At 47.6% G+C, this 26,943-nt stretch overlaps 1 protein-coding gene across 4 annotated transcripts in view; it reads right to left on the bottom strand.

Annotated features, from left to right (window-relative positions):
- Positions 1-12,924: 12,924 nt before the first annotated feature.
- Positions 12,925-26,943, bottom strand: part of USP24 (ubiquitin specific peptidase 24) — a 167,293-nt gene continuing 153,274 nt past the window's right edge. For all 4 annotated transcript variants that reach the window (XM_089660267.1, XM_089660268.1, XM_089660269.1 and 1 more), the window contains exons 59-65: positions 25,680-25,745; positions 25,306-25,369; positions 24,868-24,946; positions 24,217-24,292; positions 23,989-24,075; positions 23,777-23,887; positions 12,925-20,050 (exon numbers count right to left, since the gene is read on the bottom strand). In XM_089660267.1, coding sequence (XP_089516393.1) covers positions 19,988-20,050; positions 23,777-23,887; positions 23,989-24,075; positions 24,217-24,292; positions 24,868-24,946; positions 25,306-25,369; positions 25,680-25,745 — 546 coding nt within the window. In that variant the 3' untranslated portion in view covers positions 12,925-19,987. The remainder of the gene's footprint in view (positions 20,051-23,776; positions 23,888-23,988; positions 24,076-24,216; positions 24,293-24,867; positions 24,947-25,305; positions 25,370-25,679; positions 25,746-26,943) is intronic.

The raw sequence follows: 26,943 nt of genomic DNA, 5'->3' as shown, positions 1-26,943 counted from the left end.
CAAAACGATGCGTTAAGATCGGTTAAATGGGAATAGGAAAAGGAGTAAGGGTTAAAAGGTAGACGAATTGAATTTTTGTTGGAATGTCTTGATGTGGCAATGTCCAACAATTACTTTTGGCATGATAAAAAGTTCTACAGGCAGGCCACCGGGGTAGCTATGGGGGCCAAGTATGCACCATCAGTGGCGAACCTGTTTATGAGTATGTGGGAAGACAGAGCCATTTTTAGGAATAAGAATGAAAAATTAGTACTCTATAGAAGATTTATAGACGACATTGTGTTGATTTGGAAAGGCACTAAGGAAGAATTGGAGGAGTTCATCTAGGAATTGGGGTGTAATTCCTTTAATATTACTTTAACTAATCATATTAGTATGGAAGTTATAAATTTTCTTGATTTAACCATTTATAGGCAAGGAATGCGTTTTTATACAAAAACGCATTTCAAAGCAGTGGATAGGAATGCATACATTCCAGTCCACAGTTGTCATCATAAAAACTGGTTGAGATCTATCCCAAAAAGTCAGTTGATTAGGCTTAAACGCAATTGTGATGATGATACTATCTTTCAAGAACAAGCAGAAATTTTGTTACAAAGATTTAGAGAGAAAGGTTACAAGGAGGAGACATTAGGAGACACACTGAAACAGGATAGTGGGATCAAAAGAGAAGATTTGTTATTTAAGAAGAAGAAAAAGGATAAGAAAGGAGAACTTGCCTTTATTACGGGTTACTCTAATCAATACAAACTCATTGAAAATATAATAAGGAAACATTGGTCGATTTTAATAAGGGATGATATTCTGCAAAAATTGTTACCTAAAAGACCTTCTTTCATCTATAGAAGATCGCCGTCTCTAAGGATGAAATTAGTGAAAAATGTTCCAGATATACCGAAGAAAAAGCCCACCTTTCTTGATAGTGTGGGGTTTTACAAGTGTAAAAGGTGTATAGCATGTAGAACCATGAAGGGGGATAATAGAAGATATTATGATAGTTTCCATTCGGGTTCTAATGGTTCCTCTTATAAGATAAAAAAATTTATATCTTGTGATAGTTCTTTTGTTACGTATTTGCTAGAATGTTCCTGCAATCTTCAATACGTAGGTAGAACTACTAGAAAGTTAGCAGTGAGGCTAGGTGAACATATTAGGAACATTAAAAAGGGCTATAAGTACCACACTGTATCTCATCATTTTAGGACCCATCATAACAAGGATCCATCTTGTTTGAAATTTTGTGGTATAGATCGAATTGGTGGTCATTGGAGGGGAGGAGATATGGTGAAAAGCATCTCACAGAATGAAACAAAATGGATATACCAAATGGGTTCCTTGTATCCTAAAGGGTTGAATTCAGACATAGATATTATTATTATTATTATTATTATTACTACGAGTTTATATAGCGCCAAAGGGTTTGCTCAGCGCTGTACAATAGGGGGGACAATACATGGCACAGTACAACAACAACAAACAATGTACGAGGGGTAAGAGGGCACTACTCTTACGAGCTTACAATCTAGGAGGGAGGGGGTAAAGGTACAGTAGGAAGTGGCTGAGGGGGATGAAGTGGTGGGAGGAATGAGGGAGGATGGCCGTTAGGTGAGGGTGGGGTAGGTTTCCCTGAAGAGATGGCTTTTGAGGGAGCGCCTGAATGTGAATAGGGAAGGCAACAGTCTGATGGATTGGGGCAGTGAGTTCCAGAGGATGGGGGAGGACCTGGAGAAGTCCTGCAGTCGTGCATGGGAGGAGGAGACCAGGGAGCAGGATAGAAGGAGGTCCTGTGAGAAGCGAAGGGTACGGGTAGGGTGGTACTTGGGGATCAGGTTGGTGAGGTAGTTAGGGGCAGTGTTATGAATGGCTTTGTAGGTCAGGGTTAGGAGTTTAAATTTGATGCGTTGGGCAATCGGGAGCCAGTGGAGGGAGAGGCAGAGGGGGGTGGCAGAGGTGGAGCGGGTGGTGAGGTGGATGAGTCTGGCAGCTGAGTTCAGGATGGTCTGGAGCGGGGAGAGCCTGCGCTTGGGTAGGCCAGTGAGGAGGGAGTTGCAGTAGTCAAAGCGTGAGATGATAGATATAAATTGTTTTTTGTCCAATTGGTAATATAAGATCCCGTATGTGATTATATATATATGGATTCATTTGATTTCAGTATAGGGGTTGTACATGGAGAAAGGTTTCTGTAACCTGACGGTTAAATGCAGATATTAATAAGTTATGATTTAGTGCAATATTATATATATATATATATATATATATATATGTATATTGGTATTAAGGGCCTTGATTATATTGACATGTAATTTTTATAATTTTTATATTGTATTTTTTCATATTTTATATTTTTATTTATTTTATTTTATTTCATTTTTAATTTAATTTAGTGATAATAAAGATTTATATGAATGAAAGCTTAAATATGGTAAAATATTGAGCCGTGGGTGAGAGTAATATATACAAATCCATGGTAGTATCCTATGTGATGATTATATGGATGTATAAAGTATGAGAATCGTTTTGATGTCAGTTCCTCTTTTTGTAAAGGGTTCCCACATCAATGGACAGGAGAGGAGGTGTTTAGTGTTGCTGAAGAGGCTTATTGTCCAATTAGGAGGGAGGGGTGGGCCATCTGTGAGCTATTTAAGACGCTGGAGGCAGGAAATGGACGTCTTGAGAACGCCCAGTGGGAGGGGCGAAACGCGTTGACGTAATTCCGGTCGTTTGCCATACGTCTGACGTCACTTCCGGTGAGTGGAGCGCACGCCGAGCGGTGCGTTCCAGCGGCCATTTTTTGGGATCTAGGCTGGATTTTGCTGTGTCTCTGCTCTGTCTGGCTGCATTGGTGTGGGACTCCTGAATAATGCTGGCTGGTATCTTAACCACTTCCCGACCGGCCGTTGCATATAAACGGCCGGACGGTGGCAGTACAGGGTCGGGTGGCCGTTTATGAACGGCCTCCCCGCACCCTGCTTGTGCGCGCTCCCTGGGAGCGCGCAGCACCGCGATCCGGTGCCCGCTGTGTCCTCCGGACACAGTGAAACACCGATCGTTGGACAGGACCTCTGTACGAGGTCCCGATCATGTGATCACTGATTGGCCAATCCGTGATCACATGCAAAGTAATAAGCAAGATGTCACTTGTGACATCATTGCTTACTACGTGTGAAATCTGTGAATGATCACAGAGGTCACATGGTACAGGGCTATTCACAACAGCCTTGTACCATGTGACAAGCTGTGACCAATCACAGCTCACTCAGTATTTCTCAATGAGTGCAGGAATGCACACAGAGAGAAAGAGAAATGATTGCTTTTACATCCTATATGGGTGTAAAAGCAATCATTGTTAAAAAAAAAAAAAAAAAAAAAAAAATCTTCATCACCCCCCACAAGTAGTACAGTGTCACCATGGTGACACTGTACTGCTAGGGAGACAGTATGTAAAAAAAAAAAAAAAAAAAAATAATATAAAAAAATAAAATAAAAATGTAAAAAAAAAAGTTTAAAAATTATAATTTTTGGTTATAAACTAATTTGTTTTTGTTTTTTTTTACTAAAAAGATAACGAAATACATTTTGGCAAAGATTTATGATGAAATATTATTTATTTGCAAAATTTTATAAAAAAAACACTTTTGTTCAAAATTTTTGGACTTTTTCATTTACATAGCAAAAAAAATAAAAATCCCAGCAGTGAATAAATACCACCAAAATAAAGCTTTAGCTGTCGCAAAAAAATGGTAAAAAATTAATTTGGGTACAGTTTTGCATGACTGCGCAATTGTCATTCAAAGTGTGATAGCGCTGAAAGCTGAACATTGCCCTGGTCAGGAAGGGGGGGAAAGTGTCCGGTCTGGAAGTGGTTAAGGCTGTCATGGGCTTAATAAACGTGCCTGTTATAAGCTTTTGAAATGTGAGTGGCCTGGATTTGTTTCTTTGGTACAATATTACTGTGGCAATATTACACTATATAAGCTTTCTCTTTGGCGGTATGGTGGAGCTAACTAGGAGGATACGGTGAGGACCTGAAAGAAGATCTAAACGTGGAGGGGAGGCTATCAGTGAGCTGATGAAAAAAGGGGGTTTAGGATTCCCTTAAAATCCTTAAAGGCTTTTTACTCACCTAAATCTGGTGAGTGTATTTGATGTTGGTGTACACGGGTGAAAGGTGGAAGGCTATACACATCTTTTGGAATTTTCAGCTATCTTCACAAGGGACTTTAACTTGTTTTTTCTGAGGATTTTTGATATATACACTTATGATTTAATAATGGACACTTATATTGTATGATTTATTGTGGTTTGAATTGAGGTCTATGTTGCGCTGTTTATTCATAGAAGAGAGTAGGGCCGAGGCCTTCTCTGCACACCTTGGGAGCTCCATCACTAAAAACCTCTGTGGCGGCACCCCCTTCTCACTATACCTAGTAGTAAAAGGACTGGAGGACACTGCTTCCCACTGTGAGAGGAGGATCCCCAATCTTCTTCCCACCGGGGGAACACCATCATTGTGATTTTTGGGGCTGCTCAGGAGAACGGAAAATCGCTCCTCTCTTGCCCCTTCCTTTGTGCCCCCAGGGCCTTTTCTGTACTTCTGGCCTGATGGCTTGCACCTGCTTTTGTGGACGAAATTTCCTTCCCCCTGCGCTTGGAGCTTTCTCTTGAGGGGAAAGGCTTTTTTCCTGTCTGCAGTGCGATCCAGCACCGTCTCAAGGCCTGGACCGAAAAGGAAGTCTCCTGTGAATGGGATGCCACAAATCTTAACCGTGGAGGCAATGTCCCCCTGCCATGTCTTGAGCCACAGGGCTCTGCGGAGAGAGTTAATTAGGGCTGCTGACCTACCTGTCATCCTCACTGATTCTGCTGAGGCATCTGCAATATAGCCCACCCCCTGCAGTAAAGTCTGGAAGGAGGCTACTATCTTGTTCTTCGGGTATCCCGCCAAGATATGGGCCTGTAGCTGTGTAAGCCAATACTCCATGTTCCGAACTACCCCTGGAGTGGCCATGGCAGGCTTTAAGTTGGATAGTGTGGAGCCCCAGAATTTTTTAAGATGTGAATCCGCCTTTCTATTCATGGTGTCAGGCAAGACCCCCATGTCCCCAAAGGCAAGGTCCATATTCCTGGCTACCTGAGAAAAAAAAAAGCTGCGTCCAGCTTGGGGCTTTTATTCCACACTACGTACGAGTCTTTGTCAAATGGGAACTTGTGCTTGAGAGATCTGGCAAAGAAGGGCTTTCTTTCCGGATCCTGCCACTCCCTCTTTATGTTTTTTTCCAGCACATCATGGATGGGAAAGACTCTATGCTTTTGTTCCTCCGTAATGATACATTTGATCATGCAGTGTACGGGGCTTCTTATCTTCCTTAATGTCCAGGGTAGCATAAATGGCTCCTAGTAAGTCATCAACCTCTTGTAGAGGGGCCCCTGAACTCACTCGAGGGGCCCTCCCCCTCCGAGTCTGCCTCTGAATCTGAGTCTGGGAATGAGTCCTCCTCCGCTAACTTGCGTCTTGGACCTCCTGCTTCCCTGCTGGTTGCTAGGGTAACCTCAATTTGTTGGGGGGGGGGGGGTGCAGTCTGTGTCTGGGGCAGACCTAAAGGAATCAAAAGGTAGCCATCAGTTCCCTGACTTAACCAGGTCCCTCTGAGAAGGAACTTCCTCCCTGATTAGGCCCTCAATACAGGACTCACACAGCACCTTCGTCCTGACCGTCCCCCCTCCTCCTGGAAGGGAGTGGAAGACTTCTGATACCCCTCTCCCCCCTGCTCTAGCTCCTCCGACCACTTGGAGGGCTGAGGACACCCCCTGGAGCTAGGAGCCAAACAGGTAGGGAAACAAGGCTCCTCTGAGCCACCTGCCTAAGGCTGGCTGGTGCTGGCGTCACCTCTGCTTTGAACATGTTCCAGGTGGTGGTCCACCCTGAGGTTTCTGCGTCACCTGCCTCTGCGGGATGCAGCCCTCCACACCGCCAAACTCCAGCCTACGGCTTAAAGGACATGGCCAGAAGCCGGGTCCCGGGAGAAAGTCCAGCTCTTCCACCGGAAGTGACGTCCCGTCATCTGGCCGGGCCTCCATTGCCAGCACATCGTGGGGCGGCGGTACCTCTCCCTCAGTCCCCCTGGACACTGGAGTGCGGGAGCTCAGCACCCCGGACTTCCCCTGGTGGGAGCCAAGGCAGAGCGAGATGCAGGTAAGGGACACCCCCCTGCCCCCGGGCCGAACACCCCCCGTCTTCCATGCACAGCACGATCCTCTGCCCACCCCTGGAAGGGCTTCCAAGAATGTGTCTCCCCCCCCGGAGGAAACACCGGTACTGAGGTCAGAGTGGAGAGGCCGTACTTTTATTCTGGGTGGAGGTGTTTCTTCAGGTGGGGAGGAGCCGAGGTCTTTCGAGGTGCTGTCCTGAAAGACAGGGAGGGGAAACCAATGGTTTCCGGTCTATTAAAATGATGAAGCCTATGATGAGATTTTTGTGGCTGGGGCGGTCTGCACTTTAGGGAAACAGAGGATTCGGATTACATGGATGTAGACAGACATCAGAATGTTCAATGTTGGCTTTCTGAGACGGTTGACACCTCTTGTATCTGTTTAAAGTGCCGATGATATCCACATTAAAGTGAAACTTCACTCTCTCAATCAACAAACTATTCCTAATCCTTATACTTTCCTATTTGATAATGCTAGCAGCATATTATGTGGGTTCTGACACCTTTTCTATCAGAATTAACATGGACTTTTTCAGCAATTTGAGCTACAGCAGCTCTTCTATTGGATTGGACTACACAGCCTTCGCTCCCCACGTGCATCATTGAACCTTGGCCGCTCATGATCTTGGTACTAGTTCACCGTTTTTCCTTCCTTGGACCACTTTTGGTCAGTCACAATTATTGCAGATCAGGAACATGTCACAAGAGCTGCAGTTTTGGAGTTGCTCAAATTCGTGTGTGTGTGTGTAAACTGATTAAAAAGTTTTCCTTTAATTTTTTTTTTTTCAGCAGAGTATAGCTTCAAGTCACTTAAACTCCTGGGATATCGATCTGGTCAGGTAAGTAGCAGAGGGGGTTGTTAATCAGTGTCAGCTGATTTGGTGTTAATGAACTTAACAATAGGTGCACTAGATGGGCAACAATGAGACAACCCCCAAAACAGGAATGGTTTTGCAGGTGGAAACCACTGACATTTCTTTCCCTACTCATCTTTTCTGACTGTTTTTCACTAGTTTTGCATTTGGCTAGGGTCAGTGTCACTACTGGTAGCATGAGGCCATACCTGGACCCTACAGAGGTTGCACAGGCAGTCCAACTCCTCCAGGATGGCACATCAATACATGCCATTGCCAGGTTTGCTGTGTCTCCAAGCACAGTCTCAAGAGCATGGAGGAGACTCCAGGAGACAGGCAGTTACTCTAGGACAGCTGGACAGGGCAGTAGAAGGTCCTTAACCCATCAGTAGGACCGGTATCTGCTCCTTTGTGCAAGGAGGAACAGGATGAGCCCTGCCAGAGCCCTACAAAATTACCTCCAGCAGGCCACTGGTGTGAATGTCTCTGACCAATCAGAAACAGACATCCTGAGGGTGGCCTGAGGGCCTAACGTCCTCTAGTGGGCCCTGTGCTCACTGCCCAGCACCATAGAGCTTGATTGGCATTTGCCACTGAACACCAGAATTGACAAGTCCACCACTGGCACCCTGTGCTTTTCACAGATGAGAGCAGGTTCACCCTGAGCACATGTGACAGACGTGAAAGGGTCTGGAGAAGCCGTGGAGAACGTTCTCCTGCCTGTAACATCGTTCAGCATGACCGTTTTGGTGGTGGGTCAGTGATAGTCTGGGGAGGCATATCCATGGAGGGACGCACAGACCTCTACAGGCTAGACAATGAATCCCTGACTGCGATTAGGTATGGGGATGAAATCCTTGGACCCATTGTCAGGCCCTATGCTGGTGCAGTGGGTCCTGGGTTCCTCCTGGTGCACGACAATGCCCAGCCTCATGTGGGGAGAGTATGCAGGCAGTTCCTGGAGGATGAAGGAATTGATACCATTGAATGGCCCTGTCAAAGAGCTGGTCCCTCCTCCCCTATCCTCTAGGTTTGCTGCCTGCCACCCCCCACTCCGCAGCAGCCCGTCACTCTTCTGTCCCGTGGGACAGTGGATGCTGGGACTTCTAGTCTTCCGTGTCGCTGACACAGGCAGCCCTCAGCAGCCCCTAAGCCCCCTGTCCCTGGCAGGCTGGCCCCCTGCTAAGGGAATCCACAAACAGGCCCCCCTCCTCCCTTCCCCCTCATGCACATCTTCCCAGGCTCCATGCCAGAGGCCGTGTTCCCTGGGTGGGTCTGGAGACCTGGGAGACAGGACCCGTTGCCATGTTAACACGACAGGAAGTTTCGGGTTACCACTGCAGGAGCTCCCTGGGTGAGAGCAAGGAAAATCCCCCTTGTGTGAGAGAAGGCTGTGCTGCAGTGCCAGCTTCTCTCATACAACCATCCCCCGTCCCCTTCTCCTCTACCTGGCTGACCGGATTGTCCGTCTGCCGCTGGATCCTCTCTGGTGTGGGGTGAACTCTCTGCTGTCTGGAATCCCTTCCCTGGCTGGACTTACCTCTTGTTCCCTGTGAGCCTGCGGGCTGGACCTCTTCCCTGGCTGGACTTACCTCTTGTTCCCTATGAGTCTGCGGGCTGGACATCTTCCCTGGCTGGATTTAACTCTTTGTTGCCCGTAAGCCGGACGGACTTAACCCTTCCCTGTCTGAAGCTGCCTGTGTGGGCTGTAACCCTCTGTGTCTGGCTCCCCGCATCCAGTAAGTGGACTAACCCTGTGCTGACCAAAAGACTGAACCCTGTGGATTACCATACCTGTTGTTCCATATTGCCTTCTAGAGAACGTTACTGTGTTGCTGTGTCTGGTGTGGATCTGTGGACTAAAGGAACTGTTGTCTGTGCCCCAAAAGCCTCCCCAATAAACGCCCACACGTTGGGTTTCATGCAATCTGTCTGTGTGCTCTCTGGTTCTCTAGACAACTGGATGGCAGCAGCGGGACGAGAGCACTCGAGATGGCAGATGAGAGTCTGCATACAGTGGAAGCCAGCCAACAGGAAGAGGCAGGCACAGACAGGAGCCAAGCAGTCCCGAGAGGAGATGGACCAGAGCTTTAAAGCACAAATGGCAAGAGCCCTTGGGTCATCTGGTACAAGGAATAGATGGCCATTCTAGGGGAGGATGCCACCATAGATAGAAAGATGGCAGCCATTGAAAAGGCTCAAAAGAGACAAAAAGAGTGGGAAGCTGCAAAGAATCAAGCAGCTGCTCCTGTGGCTTTCCCTGTGGCACGGGAGGCCCAGAGAATATCCAGGAAGGACTTTAAGCCCTACCAAGAGCACACCGGAGATGTGGATGGGTTCTTGCAGGACTTTGAATACCAGTGCGAACTACTGGAGGTCCCACCCACAGACTGGACTCGCCATGTGGTAGGGCTGCTTAACAGAGGGGCTGCTGAGGCCTACCGAATGATGGACTCCCTCAAGAAACGGAACTATGAGGAGATAAAAAGGGCCATACTGGACTACTACGCGGTCTCATCGGAGTCACATCGGGCCCAGTTCCGGACTACCCCCCAACTCCCAGAGGCCTCCTTCAAAATGTTTGCACACAAGTTCTCGGTAGCCTGCCACCGGTGTCTGGAAGGGGAGAAGGCAACCTCCCCTGAGCAGATCATCCAGGCCATGCTGAAGGAACAATTCCTTTTCAAGTGCCCCCCCCAAGCTCCGACAGTGGGTGCGTGAGCGGAAACCTGCCACCCTGGAAGAAGCTGCAGCCTTGGCGAATGAGGCTCTCCTCATTACTCGCAATGGAAGAAGCCTGCAGCCGAGGCACCCCAAGCTGTCGGGATGCCCCATCTTACACGCCTCCCCATCGCCGGATGGCGCCACAAACAGTACCAGCACTACGGCCCCTACTCCCACCTCACAATGGGACCCAAGACCGGCCTTAGGCGGTGATTTGGCTGTGGACAGATTGGTCACTACCAGGCCAGCTGCCCCGCCAAAAAACAGACTCTCTGGCTTAGCTTGCCCCGGCCAGTAAATTCTGTGGATCTGTACCAGGCTCCCGAGGACTTGCCACCACCCCCTTCAGACTGGGATCTCGCTCTTGCGGACACGCCCCCAGGAGTCTTTGGCCTACAGCCAGTGAGGGCCCATACCCAGAGCCTCCAAGGAAAGCACTTGGAAGAGGTCACTGTGGATGGACAAAAGGCGGTGGGATTCCGAGACTCGGGCCTTCCTCACCATTGTGGACCCAAGTGGTGCACCCTAATGCTGTACAGCCTGGCCCTGGGATAGTGATTCAACTAGCAGGGGGCACCAAATGCTGCATCCCTCTTGCTACTGTCAATCTGGACTATGGCTTGGGGCCTAAACGCTGCAATGTGGGTGTAAGGACTGCCTGCAGATGTGCTTCTTGGGAATGATGTGGCCGATCTTCAATGCCACTTTGTGGGAGCCGACACATGAAGTCAGGCCTGCCGGGAAACCGCTGAGAGGAAGGAGGCACTCCAGCATGTGGACGGACCTCCGCTGCCCACGGTGAGTGACTCAACTTCAACTGCTGACAATACTGGGGTGACATGAGACTGGGACAAGTTTCAAGGGGACTTAGCCACCGACAGTACTCTGACAAACTTCTGGGCCCAGGTAGGGCTGACTGGTCCGGGAACCAGCAAAAGAATAGTGCAGGAAAATGGGTTGCTGTACTGAGGGGTGGAGACCGATGCCGAAGGGGGGCCTCAGACCGTGGCTAAACAGCTGATCGTTCCCCAACAATTCCGGACCCAACTGCTACACCTTGCCCACGATATTCCCGTGGCTGGGCATCAGGGAAAGCTATGGACCGAAAAGAGGTTGGCCCAGGCCTTCTATTGGCCTGGGATGTCCCAATCGGTAGCTCGCTACTACCGTACCTGCGCTACCTGTCAGCGTCATGGAAGAACGGGTGGCCTGCGGGCCCCTCTACAGCTCCTACCCATCATTAAATCCGGAAAGCAGTACATCCTGACCATCGTGGACTATGCTACTCGTTATCCCGAAGCAGTCGCTGTGTCCAGCATCACAGCTCCCAAAGTTGCAGAAACCATGGTTACCGGTTTCACCCGATTGGACTTCCCTGCCGAAAACCTGTCAGATCAGGGGACTCCGTTCACGTCAGGCCTTGTTCAGTCCCTCTGGAAGACCTGTAGAGTGCGGGCCATCCGGACAACCCCCTATCACCCCCAGACCAATTAACAATGTGAATGCTTTAACGGTACCCTGAAGGCTATGCTACGGGTCTTTGTAGACCTAGAGCCAGACTGGAAACGATACCGGCCCCACCTCCTCTTTGCCTACCGGGAGGGCGTTTAAGAAACTTCAACCCTATTTGTATGGCCGGGAGTTCACCATCCTCACGGACCATAACCCCCTCGCCTGGCTGAATCGGGTCTCCGGGGATAATGGCCGCCTCTTACGATGGAGCCTGTCCTTACAACCCTACAATTTCACTTTCCAATACTGACGGGGGAGCCAGCACCATAATGCAGATGGGCTGTCCCGTCAGCAAGACCCCCAGTAAATGCAGTCCACAAGTGCCTCTACGGGAACCTGTTGAGGTTCCCCTGGCGGCACTTGTAGAATGGAGGGGTTGTCACGGAACTGGTCCTTCCTCCCCCATCCTCTAGGTTTGCTGCCTGCCACCCCCCACTCCTCAGTAGCCCCTCACTCTTCTGTCCCATCCATGCTGGGACTTCTAGTCCTCCGGAGAGCCGTGGAAGGTGGTGGAGAGTGGTGGGCTTGGAAGGACATTCCCTTCTGCTGCCTGTAAAAGCAATCCAGCGGCTAATTAGCCACTAGGGGTGCTTTTACAAGAAAGCTGACCGTCGGCTTAAAAAAAAAAAAAAAAAAAAAAAAAAAAAAAACACTACCAAGATGAAGGCATCATCACAGTATAACCACTTGTCCAGAGACGTATAGGTACATCACTAGTAGTCCCCATGGCTATAGAGGCTGGGATCCAGTGTGTGTTGTTTCCACCTTCTGTCTTCCGATCCGGTTCAGCTTGCCCCGATTGGCTTGGCACGCCGATCTGTGCGTTTTGGACTTCAGGAGGAAGCTTTGCAGTGCTTTGAGTGGCGCTCTAAGTTTTTGGGTTGCCAAGTATGAAAGCGACTACCTAAAACTACATCACTTCTTAAAAGTTAACAAGCGGATACTACTATTCCCAGCAAATTGAGTTAAACAAAGTCTACAAGTATGAACATGTCATACAAAACCTGACGTGGAAGCAGTTCAGCCCTCTCAGATCTGTACATTAGCTCTTACGACACCAAGGAAATACATGACAGGAAGTCGCAGTGCACAGAGGTTCAGGGCCATCTTAATGCATGGGCACTGCCCAGGGGCCCTAGGTGCATGGGGGCCCCATGATAATCTTGCACTACATCATACCTGCCAACTGTCCCGGATTTTTCGGGACAGTCATGCTTTTTACCAAGCTATCCCAATGGCCATGTCCCAGGCAGCGTTTCAGTACATGGGCTATGCGAACAGCAGCAGCCTGTCACTGGGCTGAATCTACAATTGGAATGACATCCCGCCCCTCCCCCCGTACTGTGCCCTCCTGAGTACCACCCATACTGTGCTGATTAGTCTTTAATTTATGCCAGATTGTTTTATTGTTTAAAATCTATTTTATTAAAAGTACTAATAATTACGTTTTATTTAAATTCTTGAGATTAGGTATGTCAGGGCAGGCAGATAGGGGTCCCAGTGCATTACTTTGCCCAGGGGCCCATGATGCTGTTAAGATGGCCCTGCAGAGGCTTGTGGCAGAGCAGCATAGCAGGAAATGTCAGTGAGTAGAAGAACACATGAAAGCCCCGCGGCTCCGAGGGTTGGTTTTATGATATGGTGCATTTATTTTGGGGGGGAGGGAATGAAAAATAAAATATCAGTGCAACAAATCAAGAAAATATACAACACAATGAATAAAAATCAATTGGCACAAAAACATAAGAAAATTCATTCCTTGGCCTCCCGTTATCAATGAGTACCTGAGCCCGAAAGAGCCAAAGTGCAGCCATTTTGTAACCAAGATTGATGTCAAACAAAGCGGCCAATCGAGTCACTAGAAGTCAGTGACATCCAAATGGCAGGAGAAAAGGGTGGCTCTGAGACTCGTGTCACAGTATTAGCACTACGTAAATAGGTTGGCCGAGCATTGGGTCAACATACAAAATGGCTACCTTCAGATGAGCGACAAGTACACGGAACTTCATGATAAAGGGATTCCTTTAAATTCCAGTTACCTCCAAGCGAGACTCTTTTCTCTGTATATATTACCATAAATCTAATTTTTGTTTTCCTGCACAAATCAAACATTCATATAGTGCAGGTAGTGGTGACAGCGTCCCTGACGTAGCGTCTTAAAAGCTGCGGAACAAACTAATTTTATTCAATATGTCTCCATTGTAAATGTGGCAAGGCTTGATAAAGTTAAAAAAACAAAACAAAAAAAACAAAAACCTAAAAGTATAACCAAAGGCAAAACTTTCTCTTTACTTTTGTATGGCGTGGTCAGGGATTAGAACCCCTGTCAGTTTTTTTATTGCTGTCCGTGTCCCCGTTATGGAGATTCCCCCTCTCTATTTGTCCCGTTTACCATTATCATTGAAGGTGAAAGTAACAGAAAATCTCAAATTTTGGGTTGTCCTCAGAAAAGTGATAAGAGGGGAACTCTTCCAAACGGAGACACTAGTTCTGGCGGCCCGGGGATTCCCTTAATTTGCAGAGGTTTCCTTTCACTTCCTGTTTTGGCTATGGGACCGGAAGTGAAGGGAAATCTCCCCACTGGGGCAGATAGCAAAAAAAAAAAAAAAAAAAAAAAGAACCAGCTGGAGTTCTAACCCTTACTGTATCCAAAATGAAAGTAAAAGCTTTTCCTATAGTACTACTTTAAGGAAACATTTGGTAGATACATTGGGATATTTACACAGATCTCAGGCAAATATTAGGTATGAACAGTTGAACCCTCAAAAGTAACATCACGCTGCCTAAGAGCAGAAAGTACAAGGCACCCACCAGCCTGAAAAGCCGCTGTGCACCCTTCTGAGAAGAGTTTCATTGAAAGTGAAAGTGGAAATAAAAGCAAAAGTAAAATTAAAAACGAAAGTGAAAGTAAAAGAAAATCCCACATTTTGGGCTCTCCCCAGAAAAGTGATAGAGGGGAAATCTTCTGTTAGGGCTTGACTTTTTTTTTTTTTTTTTAAAGACTTTGAGACTAAGCCTGGCCGGCCTGCCATCTCCACATCCAATGGCAATGGCTCAATGGCCAATAAGGGCCAGCTCACTGGACTGCCTGCCGTCTCCACATCCAATGGCAATGGCTCACTGGCCAATAAGGGCCAGCTCACTGGCCAGGGAGAGCCTAACTCCAAAATTAGAGGAATAAAGGCCTTACTACCACAATGAAACTAGAATCAGAGAGGTGCACAGAGTAATACTTTGGGGTACCTGCTCTTGGACAGGACTTAAATGGCTGCTTGATTCAGATTATAGAATATTTATAATAAAGAATTTTCCTACAAAAGGAAGTACCCTACTGCCATTATCGTTAAATCACTCAAAACCGCAAAGCAAGACCCCAGCCAATCAGCGTAGCTGGCCACATATGAAGAGCTGGAAGTCCTACAAACTATCCCACTATGGACACAGTTGTCCCTCATACGTTATTCTGCATATTCACACTGAAACCCAATGAAGTCCCGAGAAAATTAGGGAGCAGCTTGCGGTGGGGAACATTTAAATATTTCCTCCCAGCCGATCCAAAAATTTTTTTTCCACCATTTGGAATTATTTGTATCACAGTGCAATTGCCGTACAATGATGAACCCGAAATCATTTGCATCGGACAACGAGCGGTCTCCACATATGGCCAACTCTTTGCATACAGATCATTAGAATTACATCAGAACACCCCAAGATGTTTTGGTTACAAAAAAAAAAAAATAAAGCATAAAAATGTACAAAGATGGTACAAAGTATTACATTTTTGGAACATTGACCAGTTTTTTGTTTTTTTTTAGCCTTTTTGCCATTTGCAAATATTTGTTAAAGGGTTTACTCCTCCCCTTTTGACGGATTTGATATCCCCAGACAAGGAAGTGACATCAGCTTTGATAACGGGATTTATTTCAGTCTTTTCCTTTAAGGCCTGGACAGACTTTAATATTCATGGAAGCCGGACTTGTACCCTACCCTGTGGTATACGGTCCTCTAGTAGTACTCCTTACATTTTGCAGATGTTCCACCTGTAAAATTTAGGGATTACTGCGCCTTAAAGCGGATCTTCACCCTCTTAATGAAGCTCCTTCCACTCCACCCCGCCTAATATCCTGTACGTAAATAGCGCCCCCCCTCCCGCATGTCACTCACCTAGGCGAATGACGTGCGCAGTGCCCGCGCTATGCCTTCTGAAATATGCACATCACCAGTTCCAGGAGGTATAATGTTTCATTCACAAAGGATGGGAAAAGGGGTGGGCCTAGTAGTGTGTCATCAAGAGGCTCACGAGCTGAACCCGGAAGAGCCAGTGGGCCGCTCGATGACGTCAGGAACGTCATGGCGCCGCAGGACCAAGCAGCAGCAGGGGATCAGCGGGACAACTAAGGTCTCGTTCACTCAGGCATACCACAACTACAGCATACACCCGTGTGAGCACCGTGTTTACCCCCTCAGGGATGCACAGCATGCATCCCCCATGTAGACAGTCCCATTCATGTTAATAGGAATGCAATGGGTACCCGGGCACAACCGCTGCTCTCAATTTGACCTCCAAGAGGGGGCGGGTCCCCCAACGCGCACTGTCTGCGTTCGGGACTGTACACCCGCGCAGGCACAGATGTCAAATTGGGAACAGCACTTGTGTCTGTGCAGCTGCTGTACCCCAATCCACATGAATAGGACTGCCTGCATGGGGATGCATGAAGTCCCCGTGTGGAAAAACCACAACCCTCACACGGTGGTACACTGTAGTACGCCCAAAATTAATTGTAGCCAAGAACTTTTAAAGAGCATATCGTTTTTGGCATCACAGAAATTTGTATAAAATGTAAAGTTTATTGTATGGTTAGCACTTCCCCCTGGCAGTACTGGGGTTGTTGGTTTGAATCCCAACCATGGCACCACCTGCCTGGAGTTTGCATGTTCTCCCTGTGCTTGCATGGGTTTTCTCTGGGTACTCCAGTTTCCTCCCACACTCCAAAGACATGCTGGTAGGTTAATTGGCCCTAGCATGTGTATGTATGAATGTAAGTTAGGGACCTTAGATTGTACGCTCCTCAGGGGCGGGGACTGATGTGAATGTACAATATATATGTAAAGCGCTGCGTAAATTGACGTACCTGAAATAAATAATAAACATTAAAAGCACATATAGCACCATATCCAATATTGACACACGGTTCACAAATCTCTTCCAACTGACAAGCCACATGTAGGCTCAACGCGTTTCGAAGGATCAAACATCTTCCTCAGGGGAGCATGTGAATAAGATCAATATAGTGGAACCCCTTTTTTTTTTTTTTTTTTGTAAACCAGTCCACTGAAACAAGATTCATGTGAACCATCATTTCCAAAACAGGGCAACAAAGGAGCAATAAAACGGCAGAAAGACACCCAATCCTCACAGAATGACGCCATGTGTAAATAGCCCGGTCCGACGTAGGTTTGGTCTCCAGATGATTCACATTAATCTTGTGTCAGGGAACTGTTGGGTTTTAAAAATTATATTTCCATTATTATAGTTTTATAGTTCCATTATATCGATCTTATTCACATGCGCTCCTGAGGAAGATGTTTGACCGTTCGAAACGCATCGAGCCTGCATACGGATCGTCAATTGATTGTGAACTCCATGTTGATATTGGACGAGGTTGCTATATGTGCTTTTATTGTTCGCACTTTACATTTTATACACATTTCTGTGCTGCCCCTTTAAAAGTCTGCAGCACCAATTCATTTTGGCATTTCATTTACAAGATCTTGGATCTGGAAAACCTCCATCTGAACTCTTCCCAAAACTGCAGTGCGCCTGTGTGAACAAGGCCATAATTGCCAATGTCATGTTTCTTTTTTTCGTATGGTATGATCTGCGCACCGTATACTGAGGATTGTATTATATTCATTTGCCGTACTTGTTTTGAAGAATGCAAGATTCGGCTGTATATGTAAAAAAAAGGCGTGGATCCTGAGGAAGCAATATAATCACGAAACGCGTCGATCCGAAACGCCACACAGGAAATTATTACAAATACTCAAGCTTTGTACACAAATGTCAGCACCGACTTCTGAGCCAAAGTGCAATGCTTGATTTCATCAGAATAAAATGTGACCTCCAGCTCACGCGTTTCAGCCCTGTAGCTTGTATACTTAACCTTTGTACATAATCCAGCTAATCAAAATTGGATCATTTTTTAATTATTGTATCTTGGTATAATAAAAACGTTGAATGTTTTGACCATATGTGTGGGTATTACCTCTCTGTGGCACATTTAAAGTCCCACAATTTTTTCTTCTGACATCCTTATAAGGATGGGAGGAATTGTATTGTTATTGAGGCCTTAAAGTGGTTTAAAAGGTTAATTTTCTTTTTTTTTTTAATTAAACAAACATCATACATACCTGCTCTGTGCAATGGTTTGCACAGAGCAGACCTGATCCTCCTCTTCTTGGTTCCCCCGTTGGCGCTCCTGGCTCCTCCCCGAGTGCCTCCATAGCCAGCTACTTGTTATAGAGGCACTCATGTGGGCTCGCTCCCAAGCCGGCTCTGTGTCTGTAAGATGAAAAGAGCAGACCTGATTCTCCTCTTCTCGGTTCCCCTATTGGCGCTCCTCCCCGAGTGCCTCCTACTTGTTATAGAGGCACTCATGTGGGCTCGCTCCCAAGCCGGCTCTGTGTCTGTAAGATGAAAAGAGCAGACCTGATTCTCCTCTTCTCGGTTCCCCCACTGGTGCTCCTGGCTCCTCCCCGAGTGCCTCCTACTTGTTATAGAGGCACTCATGTGGGCTTGCTCCCAAACAGGCTCTGTAAGATGAATAGAGCAGACCTGATCCTCCTCGGTTCCCTCACTGGCTCCTCCACGAGTGCCTCCTACTTGTTATAGGGGCATTCATGTGGGCTTGCTCCCAATCTGGCTCTGTGTGTCCGTAAGGTGAACAGAGCAGCCCCGATCCTCTTCTTCTCGGGTCCTATGCTGGCTCCTCCTCCCTGTCACATGCTCCCATAGCAAGCTGCTAGCTATAGGGGCACGTGTGCGTGCTTGCTCCTGAGCTGGCATTGTGTGTCCATAAGACACTCACAGCATGGCTCGGCCCCGCCCCCTCCATACTGGCTGTGATTGACAGCAGCAGGAGCCAATGGCTCCCACTGTTGTCTCTGAGCCAATGAGAATAGAGAGAGCTGATAGAACCACTGTTCAGGCTCAGGTAAGTATTAGGGGGAGCTGCATACTGAAGGAATTTTACCTTCATGCATAGAATGCAGGAAGGTAAAAAAAACTTCAGTCTTTAGAACCACTTTAACTCCTGGCCCTTTAAGGGTTTCAAAAGCCAGGAGGCGAGCCGGAGTTTTAGGGTCATGTCACATGATCGGGAGAGGTCCCGATCGAAAGAGGAGATCGGGACCTTTCCATGAGTACCGGACATCTGCGCTGGAAGTGCGCAGGGCGCGCGCTCTCAGCATATCTTTTTCTTAATCGCACGCAAATGTGCGGCCACTCAGCGTCAAGGCCCAGACGCCGGGAGGCCGCACAGTTGCGTGCGGCAGACGCCGGGAGGCCGCACAGTTGCGTGCGGCAGACGCCGGGAGGCCGCACAGTTGCGTGCGGCCGGCGCCGAGAGGTTAAGATAGTTGTTCCTACCAATGGGATAAATCAGACTCTATCCTTTAGTCTTTTCCTTAATTACTTTGACACAATTCAAATAATAGGGAACAACATTGTTAATAAAACCCGTTAACAAAGCTGATTTTTTTTTCTGGTTGTAATATCAAAAACGCCAAAAGGATGGCGCTACATTTAACCCGGCACCTATATTTCATCATAGGTACCACGTCAAGCCCGTCCTTTGCCCATTAACCAGTAAATTCCATAGAACGTTATGCCTTGGTGAAACCATTACCGCCTGGTGAATCGATGGGCTCAACCTGGCACGCGGAACACGGCCCCGCCTCCACAGAGCGTACGCAGGACGTTTCGGCAAAAATAAATTATAAAAAACTATGTACGAAAACAGCGGCTTGTTTAATTTTTCGCATGATCCGATGGCACAGACATACCAAATGACTATACAAACTGTTGGGAGACATATTAAATACAAAGTGTCTTCGATTTAGTTTTCTTCTTTTTTTTTTTTGTTTTTTCTTCTTCTTTAAAAGATCGATTTCAAACTAAATTTGTACAAGATTAAGTTTTACATTTCATTTTTCTTTACATCATTTTAAGATTCCTAGGTAATATCGTAAGATTAAAAAGTTGCCGTGTGCACCTAAACGCAGTCAAGAATTTTTTTTTTCTTCTTGATAAGTTTGTATAAAACCAAAAATGAAATCTCCGCAGCATTACAGAAAAAGCCACAATTGTACATTCACTCCTTGAATTCTGACAAATTAAAAAAAAAAAAATTTAACCACTTGTTGGGTTTCTTGTTTTGCAATAAAATTGACAAAAATATTCTTTTTTCTTTTTTTGCAGCAGTAAGGTTGACCTCAGCCTCGGTGCGACAGTTTTTCAGAAAAAGAGCCTTGGCTGCAGTGTTTGGATTAGCTCTGCGAGTTCCGCAAGGTTGACCTTCGGGTAGCCAGACAGGACGTCGACGAGACTCCATTGTGGTTCTCAATGGGCGTTTTTTTGTTTCACAGCGCGACAAAGACTCTCTCGTCTTTTGTACCTGGGAAATGTAGTCAAGGATCCACGTCGTCAAGGTCACTTTTTGGGTCTCCAATGATCATTGGAGAGTCGGGACCCTGAAAACACATGAAAAGTTATCGGTGGAATTCCGGCTTCAACCATATTTTCAAACTGAATGAAGAAAACGTCACAATGTGAAGTATACAATTGGGACCTATTTTATTAGGCTGGCCATACACCATACAACCAGGGGCGGACTGACCATTTGGAAACTTAGGCACTGCCCAAGGGGCCCGGGGTCAGTAGGGGGCCCCATGAGATGCCCCTGGTACCTTTTTCATAGGCTTCTTTGAGTTTGGTCAAGGACACAGGGGCCCCATGATACCCTATTGCCCGGGGGCCCCATGAGTTGTCAGTTTGCCCCTGCATACAACTTTCTTATTCATTTCCTTTAGATTTACCTTCACCTATGTAGTGCAAGGGCCCGCCTGGCCGCATTTAAATTGAAAGTGTTTAGATTTTACCTCATATTATATGGTTTCGGTAAATCTAAAGGAAAATTGTACAATGTATGGCCAGCTTTATGCCTGGTACACACGAGACAAATTTTGCCTAGTTCAAAAGAAACCGGCCGACATTTGGCCCTTGTGTACAGCAGTCTGTCCAACAGGAGGCCGAACAACACAACTGACTTATCTGAGTGTGTTGTGCGCCGCGTAAAATTCTTGGGAGTCTATTGAGGGACACAGAAAATCTTTAAACTTCAGGATGTCCAAAAGCAATCCAACTGAGGGATGGGCAATGCAACAAACGAGACCATGCAACTCAATAAGCCCCCTAAAAGGACCTTAAGCCCAAAGCTGGCATCAGATGAGACTGGGACGTCCAAAAAAAAATCCACCTGGAAGAACCCGGAGCAGGTGGGGCCGGGACGTCCACCTGGCAGAATTTGGAGAATGTGAGGCCGGGACGCCCACCTGGTAGAATTTGGAGAAGGTGGGGCCGGGACGCCCACCTGGAAGAACCCGGAGAAGGTGGGGCCGGGACGCCCACCTGGAAGAACCCGGAGAAGGTGGGGCCGGGACGCCCACCTGGAAGAACCCGGAGAAGGTGGGGCCGGGACGCCCACCTGGAAGAACCCGGAGTAGGTGGGGCCGGGACGCCCACCTGGAAGAACCCGGAGAAGGTGGGGCCGGGACGCCCACCTGGAAGAACCCGGAGAAGGTGGGGCCGGGACGTCCACCTGGAAGAACGCGGAGAAGGTGGGGCCGGGACGTCCACCTGGAAGAACGCGGAGAAGGTGGGGCCGGGACGTCCACCTGGAAGAACGCGGAGAAGGTGGGGCCGGGACGTCCACCTGGAAGAACGCGGAGAAGGTGGGGCCGGGACGTCCACCTGGAAGAACCCGGCGAAGGTGGGGCCGGGACGTCCACCTGGAAGAACCCGGAGAAGGTGGGGCCGGGACGTCCACCTGGAAGAACCCGGAGAAGGTGGGGCCGGGACGTCCACCTGGAAGAACCCGGAGAAGGTGGGGCCGGGACGTCCACCTGGAAGAACCCGGAGAAGGTGGGGCCGGGACGTCCACCTGGAAGAACCCGGAGAAGGTGGGGCCGGGACGTCCACCTGGAAGAACCCGGAGAAGGTGGGGCCGGGACGTCCACCTGGAAGAACCCGGAGAAGGTGGGGCCGGGACGTCCACCTGGAAGAACCCGGAGAAGGTGGGGCCGGGACGTCCACCTGGAAGAACCCGGAGAAGGTGGGGCCGGGACGTCCACCTGGAAGAACCCGGAGAAGGTGGGGCCGGGACGTCCACCTGGAAGAACCCGGAGAAGGTGGGGCCGGGACGTCCACCTGGAAGAACCCGGAGAAGGTGGGGCCGGGACGTCCACCTGGAAGAACCCGGAGAAGGTGGGGCCGGGACGTCCACTTGGAAGAACCCGGAGAAGGTGGGGCCGGGACGTCCACTTGGAAGAACCCGGAGAAGGTGCGGCCGGGACGTTCACTTGGAAGAACCCGGAGAAGGTGGGGCCGGGACGTCCACTTGGAAGAACCCGGAGAAGGTGGGGCCGGGACGTCCACTTGGAAGAACCCGGAGAATGTGAGGCCGGGACGTCCACCTGGTAGAATTTGGAGAATGTGAGGCGCGGGACGTCCACCTGGTAGAATTTGGAGAATGTGAGGCCGGGACGTCCACCTGGAAGAACCCGGAGAAGGTGGGGCCGGGACGTCCACTTGGAAGAACCCGGAGAAGGTGGGGCCGGGACGTCCACTTGGAAGAACCCGGAGAAGGTGCGGCCGGGACGTTCACTTGGAAGAACCCGGAGAAGGTGGGGCCGGGACGTCCACTTGGAAGAACCCGGAGAAGGTGGGGCCGGGACGTCCACTTGGAAGAACCCGGAGAATGTGAGGCCGGGACGTCCACCTGGTAGAATTTGGAGAATGTGAGGCGCGGGACGTCCACCTGGTAGAATTTGGAGAATGTGAGGCCGGGACGTCCACCTGGTAGAATTTGGAGAATGTGAGGCCGGGACGTCCACCTGGTAGAATTTGGAGAATGTGAGGCCGGGACGTCCACCTGGTAGAATTTGGAGAATGTGAGGCGCGGGACGTCCACCTGGTAGAATTTGGAGAATGTGAGGCCGGGACGTCCACCTGGTAGAATTTGGAGAATGTGAGGCCGGGACGTCCACCTGGTAGAATTTGGAGAATGTGAGGCCGGGACGTCCACCTGGTAGAATTTGGAGAATGTGAGGCCGGGACGTCCACCTGGTAGAATTTGGAGAATGTGAGGCTGGGACGTCCACCTGGTAGAATTTGGAGAATGTGAGGCCGGGACGTCCACCTGGTAGAATTTGGAGAATGTGAGGCCGGGACGTCCACCTGGCAGAATTTGGAGAATGTGAGGCCGGGACGTCCACCTGGTAGAATTTGGAGAATGTGAGGCCGGGACGTCCACCTGATAGAATTTGGAGAATGTGAGGCCGGGACGTCCACCTGGTAGAATTTGGAGAATGTGAGGCCGGGACGTCCACCTGGTAGAATTTGGAGAATGTGAGGCTGGGACGTCCACCTGGTAGAATTTGGAGAATGTGAGGCTGGGACGTCCACCTGGTAGAATTTGGAGAATGTGAGGCTGGGACGTCCACCTGGTAGAATTTGGAGAATGTGAGGCTGGGACGTCCACCTGGTAGAATTTGGAGAATGTGAGGCCGGGACGTCCACCTGGCAGAATTTGGAGAATGTGAGGCCGGGACGTCCACCTGGTAGAATTTGGAGAATGTGAGGCTGGGACGTCCACCTGATAGAATTTGGAGAATGTGAGGCCGAAATGTCCACCTGGTAGAACTTAAAGAATGTGAGGCCGGGACATTAACCTGGTGAACTTAGACAATGTATAATTAGAAGACCAGGTGGCAACCTTGCAAATGTGGGAAACCGTTGTGCTGAATGGCCCAGGAATCACTCCGATCTAGTAGAGTGCACCATGACAAGAAAGGGTGGAACCCGATCCTTGAGACCATATGCTTAAATGATGGTCTGCCTGAGCCACCTAGGAGGTGAACAAGAAGCCGATGCACCCCTATGGGGTTGACAAAAAATGGAATCGGTCTTACTGAAAGCAGTAGCTGAAAGTTCACAGCCTGAGAGAGAGATTTCCTTTTGCTGAACTGGCACTGGGCAGAGGAACTGCAGAACAATATACTTCGTTGAGGGAAGGTTAAAGACTTCCTGTGTCTCTCAATGGGTTTGAAAAAAAATTGAACTACAACTTCCCCCCTTACCTAAGGAAAATGGTAAAACAATGAAGGCACCAAAGCTTCCCTACCCACAATGTTCCTCACCTGTTGCATACTTCTGTCTCCGTTCTCATTGGCTGGGCTGCTTTCAGAACCGTTGCTGCTTCCAGATTGGTCCTTTTCATTCAGCAATGCGGTGGCATAGGCCAAAGTGTCCTACAGCAAAAATAATTCTTGTGTTACACATCTGTATCAATCAATCCTACAGATCTCAGATAGACAAACGTCTGATGGCTCAGCCAGGCCCTTGACCCTACCTGTGCAGAGATGGTTCTCTGGAAGGTCTTGGCTGTGGACGTTTCATTGGACACATTACTCTGCGGAGCCCAGCAATGCTCAGACATCTGTCAAGGAAATACAAAGGATAAATCACCCTGAAGCAGGAATATTCTCATTCTCTAACAATTCGAGACTACTAATGTGCTATATAATGGGGATTCTTCTAGAAGCACAGATTTCTCTTTCCACAAATATGAATGACGTACCTTCTTCTGCAGCCATTGCACAGCCCAGCTCCAGTGGTGAGAATTCTCTTTGAAATACTCCTTTGCAGCAGCACACCTGTCATCAATACAAAGCAATGTGAAAACTTTCCAGCCACCATCGGCACATAAGCCCCATTTCATTTCACGTGGGCATTTCGGCAGTCCATTTTTGACCTGTGACTACCTGGATCTAAAACGGACTGCAAATGTATCCCGGATGGGCAGCTGGATGTAACCAGACAGATATCCGACTATATTCACCCACATCCAGGTCTGTTCAGGTCCATTGGATCAAACAGAAAAAGTTTCCATCCTGGTTCCTAACAGAATGTGGGTGGATATAGGCAGATGCATATGTGTTTACGTCCAGGCACCAATGGATTATATGGGTCCATATTAACATCATCACAGGATGGAGGAGAAATCGGATCGCAACACGTATGTGACATCCGTTTCTGCTCTGATATGACTCCGCATGGGATCAGTCGATGATTCCCTGCTGAGACAGAATTGAGGGTCTCCATGTGAAATGAGCCTAACACCACAGACAGAAAGACCCCACCATCTGGAAAAAAACAAAAAGCAAAAAAAAACAAAAAACACAGGTTTCTGACCTATGGATCTTACAATCTATAGATCGCCGATACTTACTTCTGAGCCAAAGTGACCAGGAACTTCACACATTGGTAGCAGCGGCTGCTGTCTATGTGATTGCTGTGGTGCATCAAAGCTAAAGAAATAGGAATAATTATTACTGGACTTTTGGTAAAGTGTAACTTACTTGAAAAAAACTGTTACACTATATTAGAATAGTAATACAGCGGCAATCAAAAGAATGTGAACCCCTTGGAATTAATTGGTTTTCTGTGATAAATTTGCCATAAAATGTAATCTGATCCTCACAACAGACAAACACAATGTGCTTAACATGGAACGTCACTCTTTCATACAATATTGATTGTTTTTAATGTACGTATGATTGTATAACAAGATTATTGGTCATTCGTATATATTTTAATTAATTATTGTATAACTATAGGGAAGGAGGGAAGAATAAATAAAAATAATTATTTTTACATTTTCCTTTACCTAAAAGCCCGTCTGACTCAAAGGCAAACTTCAGTCTCTGCATCTGGATGGGATCTTCAATCACCTGCAGAAGACAACAACAACGATTTACTACTCAGAACAGCACCAGTACAGTTCTATGCGATTTGGAGCGGTGTGATTTTTTTTTTTTTCTTTTTTAACGTCACACCTTGCATTCTTTTTTTTTTTTTAGTTTTTCCATGCGTTTGGCAGCCCACTGAAATAAATAGGCTGTCAAAAAAAGGTATGAGCAAAAATGTGTGCGCGTTCTGGCCCTTATAAAATAGACGTGTTACTATTACATGTCATAGGACTGGACTGCGGGAAAAGCGGAGAATGTCATTGCAGAGAACATTTTCATTCCATGTACATACCAGAATCTCGAGCAGGAGGGTGAACATGTTCTTTAGTTCATGAGGTGGAGCGGTCTCCAGCTGGTTCTGTGGGGAAATATAAAAACACATAAATCAGAGATATACAATTTGGTTTCCTTGTTCCCACCACAGCCAGGGGTCGGGTTTTCAGCTTTCACTGGAGAAGTGACAGAACAATCACCTCTAAAGTGGAACTTCACTCTATCAACATGGACTATTTTACCCCCTTCCTGCCCAGGCCAATTTTCAGGTTTCAGCGCTCTCACACTTTGAATGACAATTGCGCGGTCATACAACATTGTACCCAAACTAAAATTTTATCATTTTGTTCACACAACTAGAGCTTTCTTTTGGTGGTATTTAGTCACCGCTGGGGTTTTTATGTGTTGCTAAATTAGCAAAAAAAACCCTGAAATTTGAAAAAAAAAAAACTACTTTGAAAAAAAAAAAAAAACTACATTTCTTTATGTTATAAAAGTTTGCAAATAAATAATTGTTCTTCATAAATTTAGGCCAAAATGTATTCTGCTACATGTCTTATAATAACCCAAATCAGTATTTATTATTTAGTCTGTAGGAAAGTTATAGAGTTCACAAACTATGGTATAGATCTGAAAATCGATCAATCCTGAAGTACTGACGGCCAATCTAATTTCTTGAGGTCCAAGAATGTCAGAACAGTACAGATATCCCCCAAATGTCAGAACGGTACAGATATCCCCCAATGTCAGGACGGTACAGATATCCCCCAAATGTCAGGACGGTACAGATATCCCCCAAATGTCAGGACGGTACAGATATCCCCCAAATGTCAGGACGGTACAGATATCCCCCAAATGTCAGGACGGTACAGATATCCCCCAAATGTCAGGACGGTACAGATATCCCCCAAATGTCAGGACGGTACAGATATCCCCCAAATGTCAGGACGGTACAGATATCCCCCAAATGTCAGGACGGTACAGATATCCCCCAAATGTCAGGACGGTACAGATATCCCCCAAATGTCAGGACGGTACAGATATCCCCCAAATGTCAGGACGGTACAGATATCCCCCAAATGTCAGGACGGTACAGATATCCCCCAAATGTCAGGACGGTACAGATATCCCCCAAATGTCAGGACGGTACAGATATCCCCCAAATGTCAGGACGGTACAGATATCCCCCAAATGTCAGGACGGTACAGATATCCCCCAAATGTCAGGACGGTACAGATATCCCCCAAATGTCAGGACGGTACAGATATCCCCCAAATGTCAGG

The sequence above is a fragment of the Staurois parvus genome, unplaced genomic scaffold, assembly GCF_062004578.1.
Source record: "Staurois parvus isolate SC_StPar_1 unplaced genomic scaffold, SC_StPar_1.0 ptg001221l, whole genome shotgun sequence".
Taxonomy (NCBI): Eukaryota; Metazoa; Chordata; class Amphibia; order Anura; family Ranidae; genus Staurois; species Staurois parvus.
Note: the sequence above shows the minus strand (reverse complement) of the source record. Positions and strands in the feature narration are given on the sequence as shown.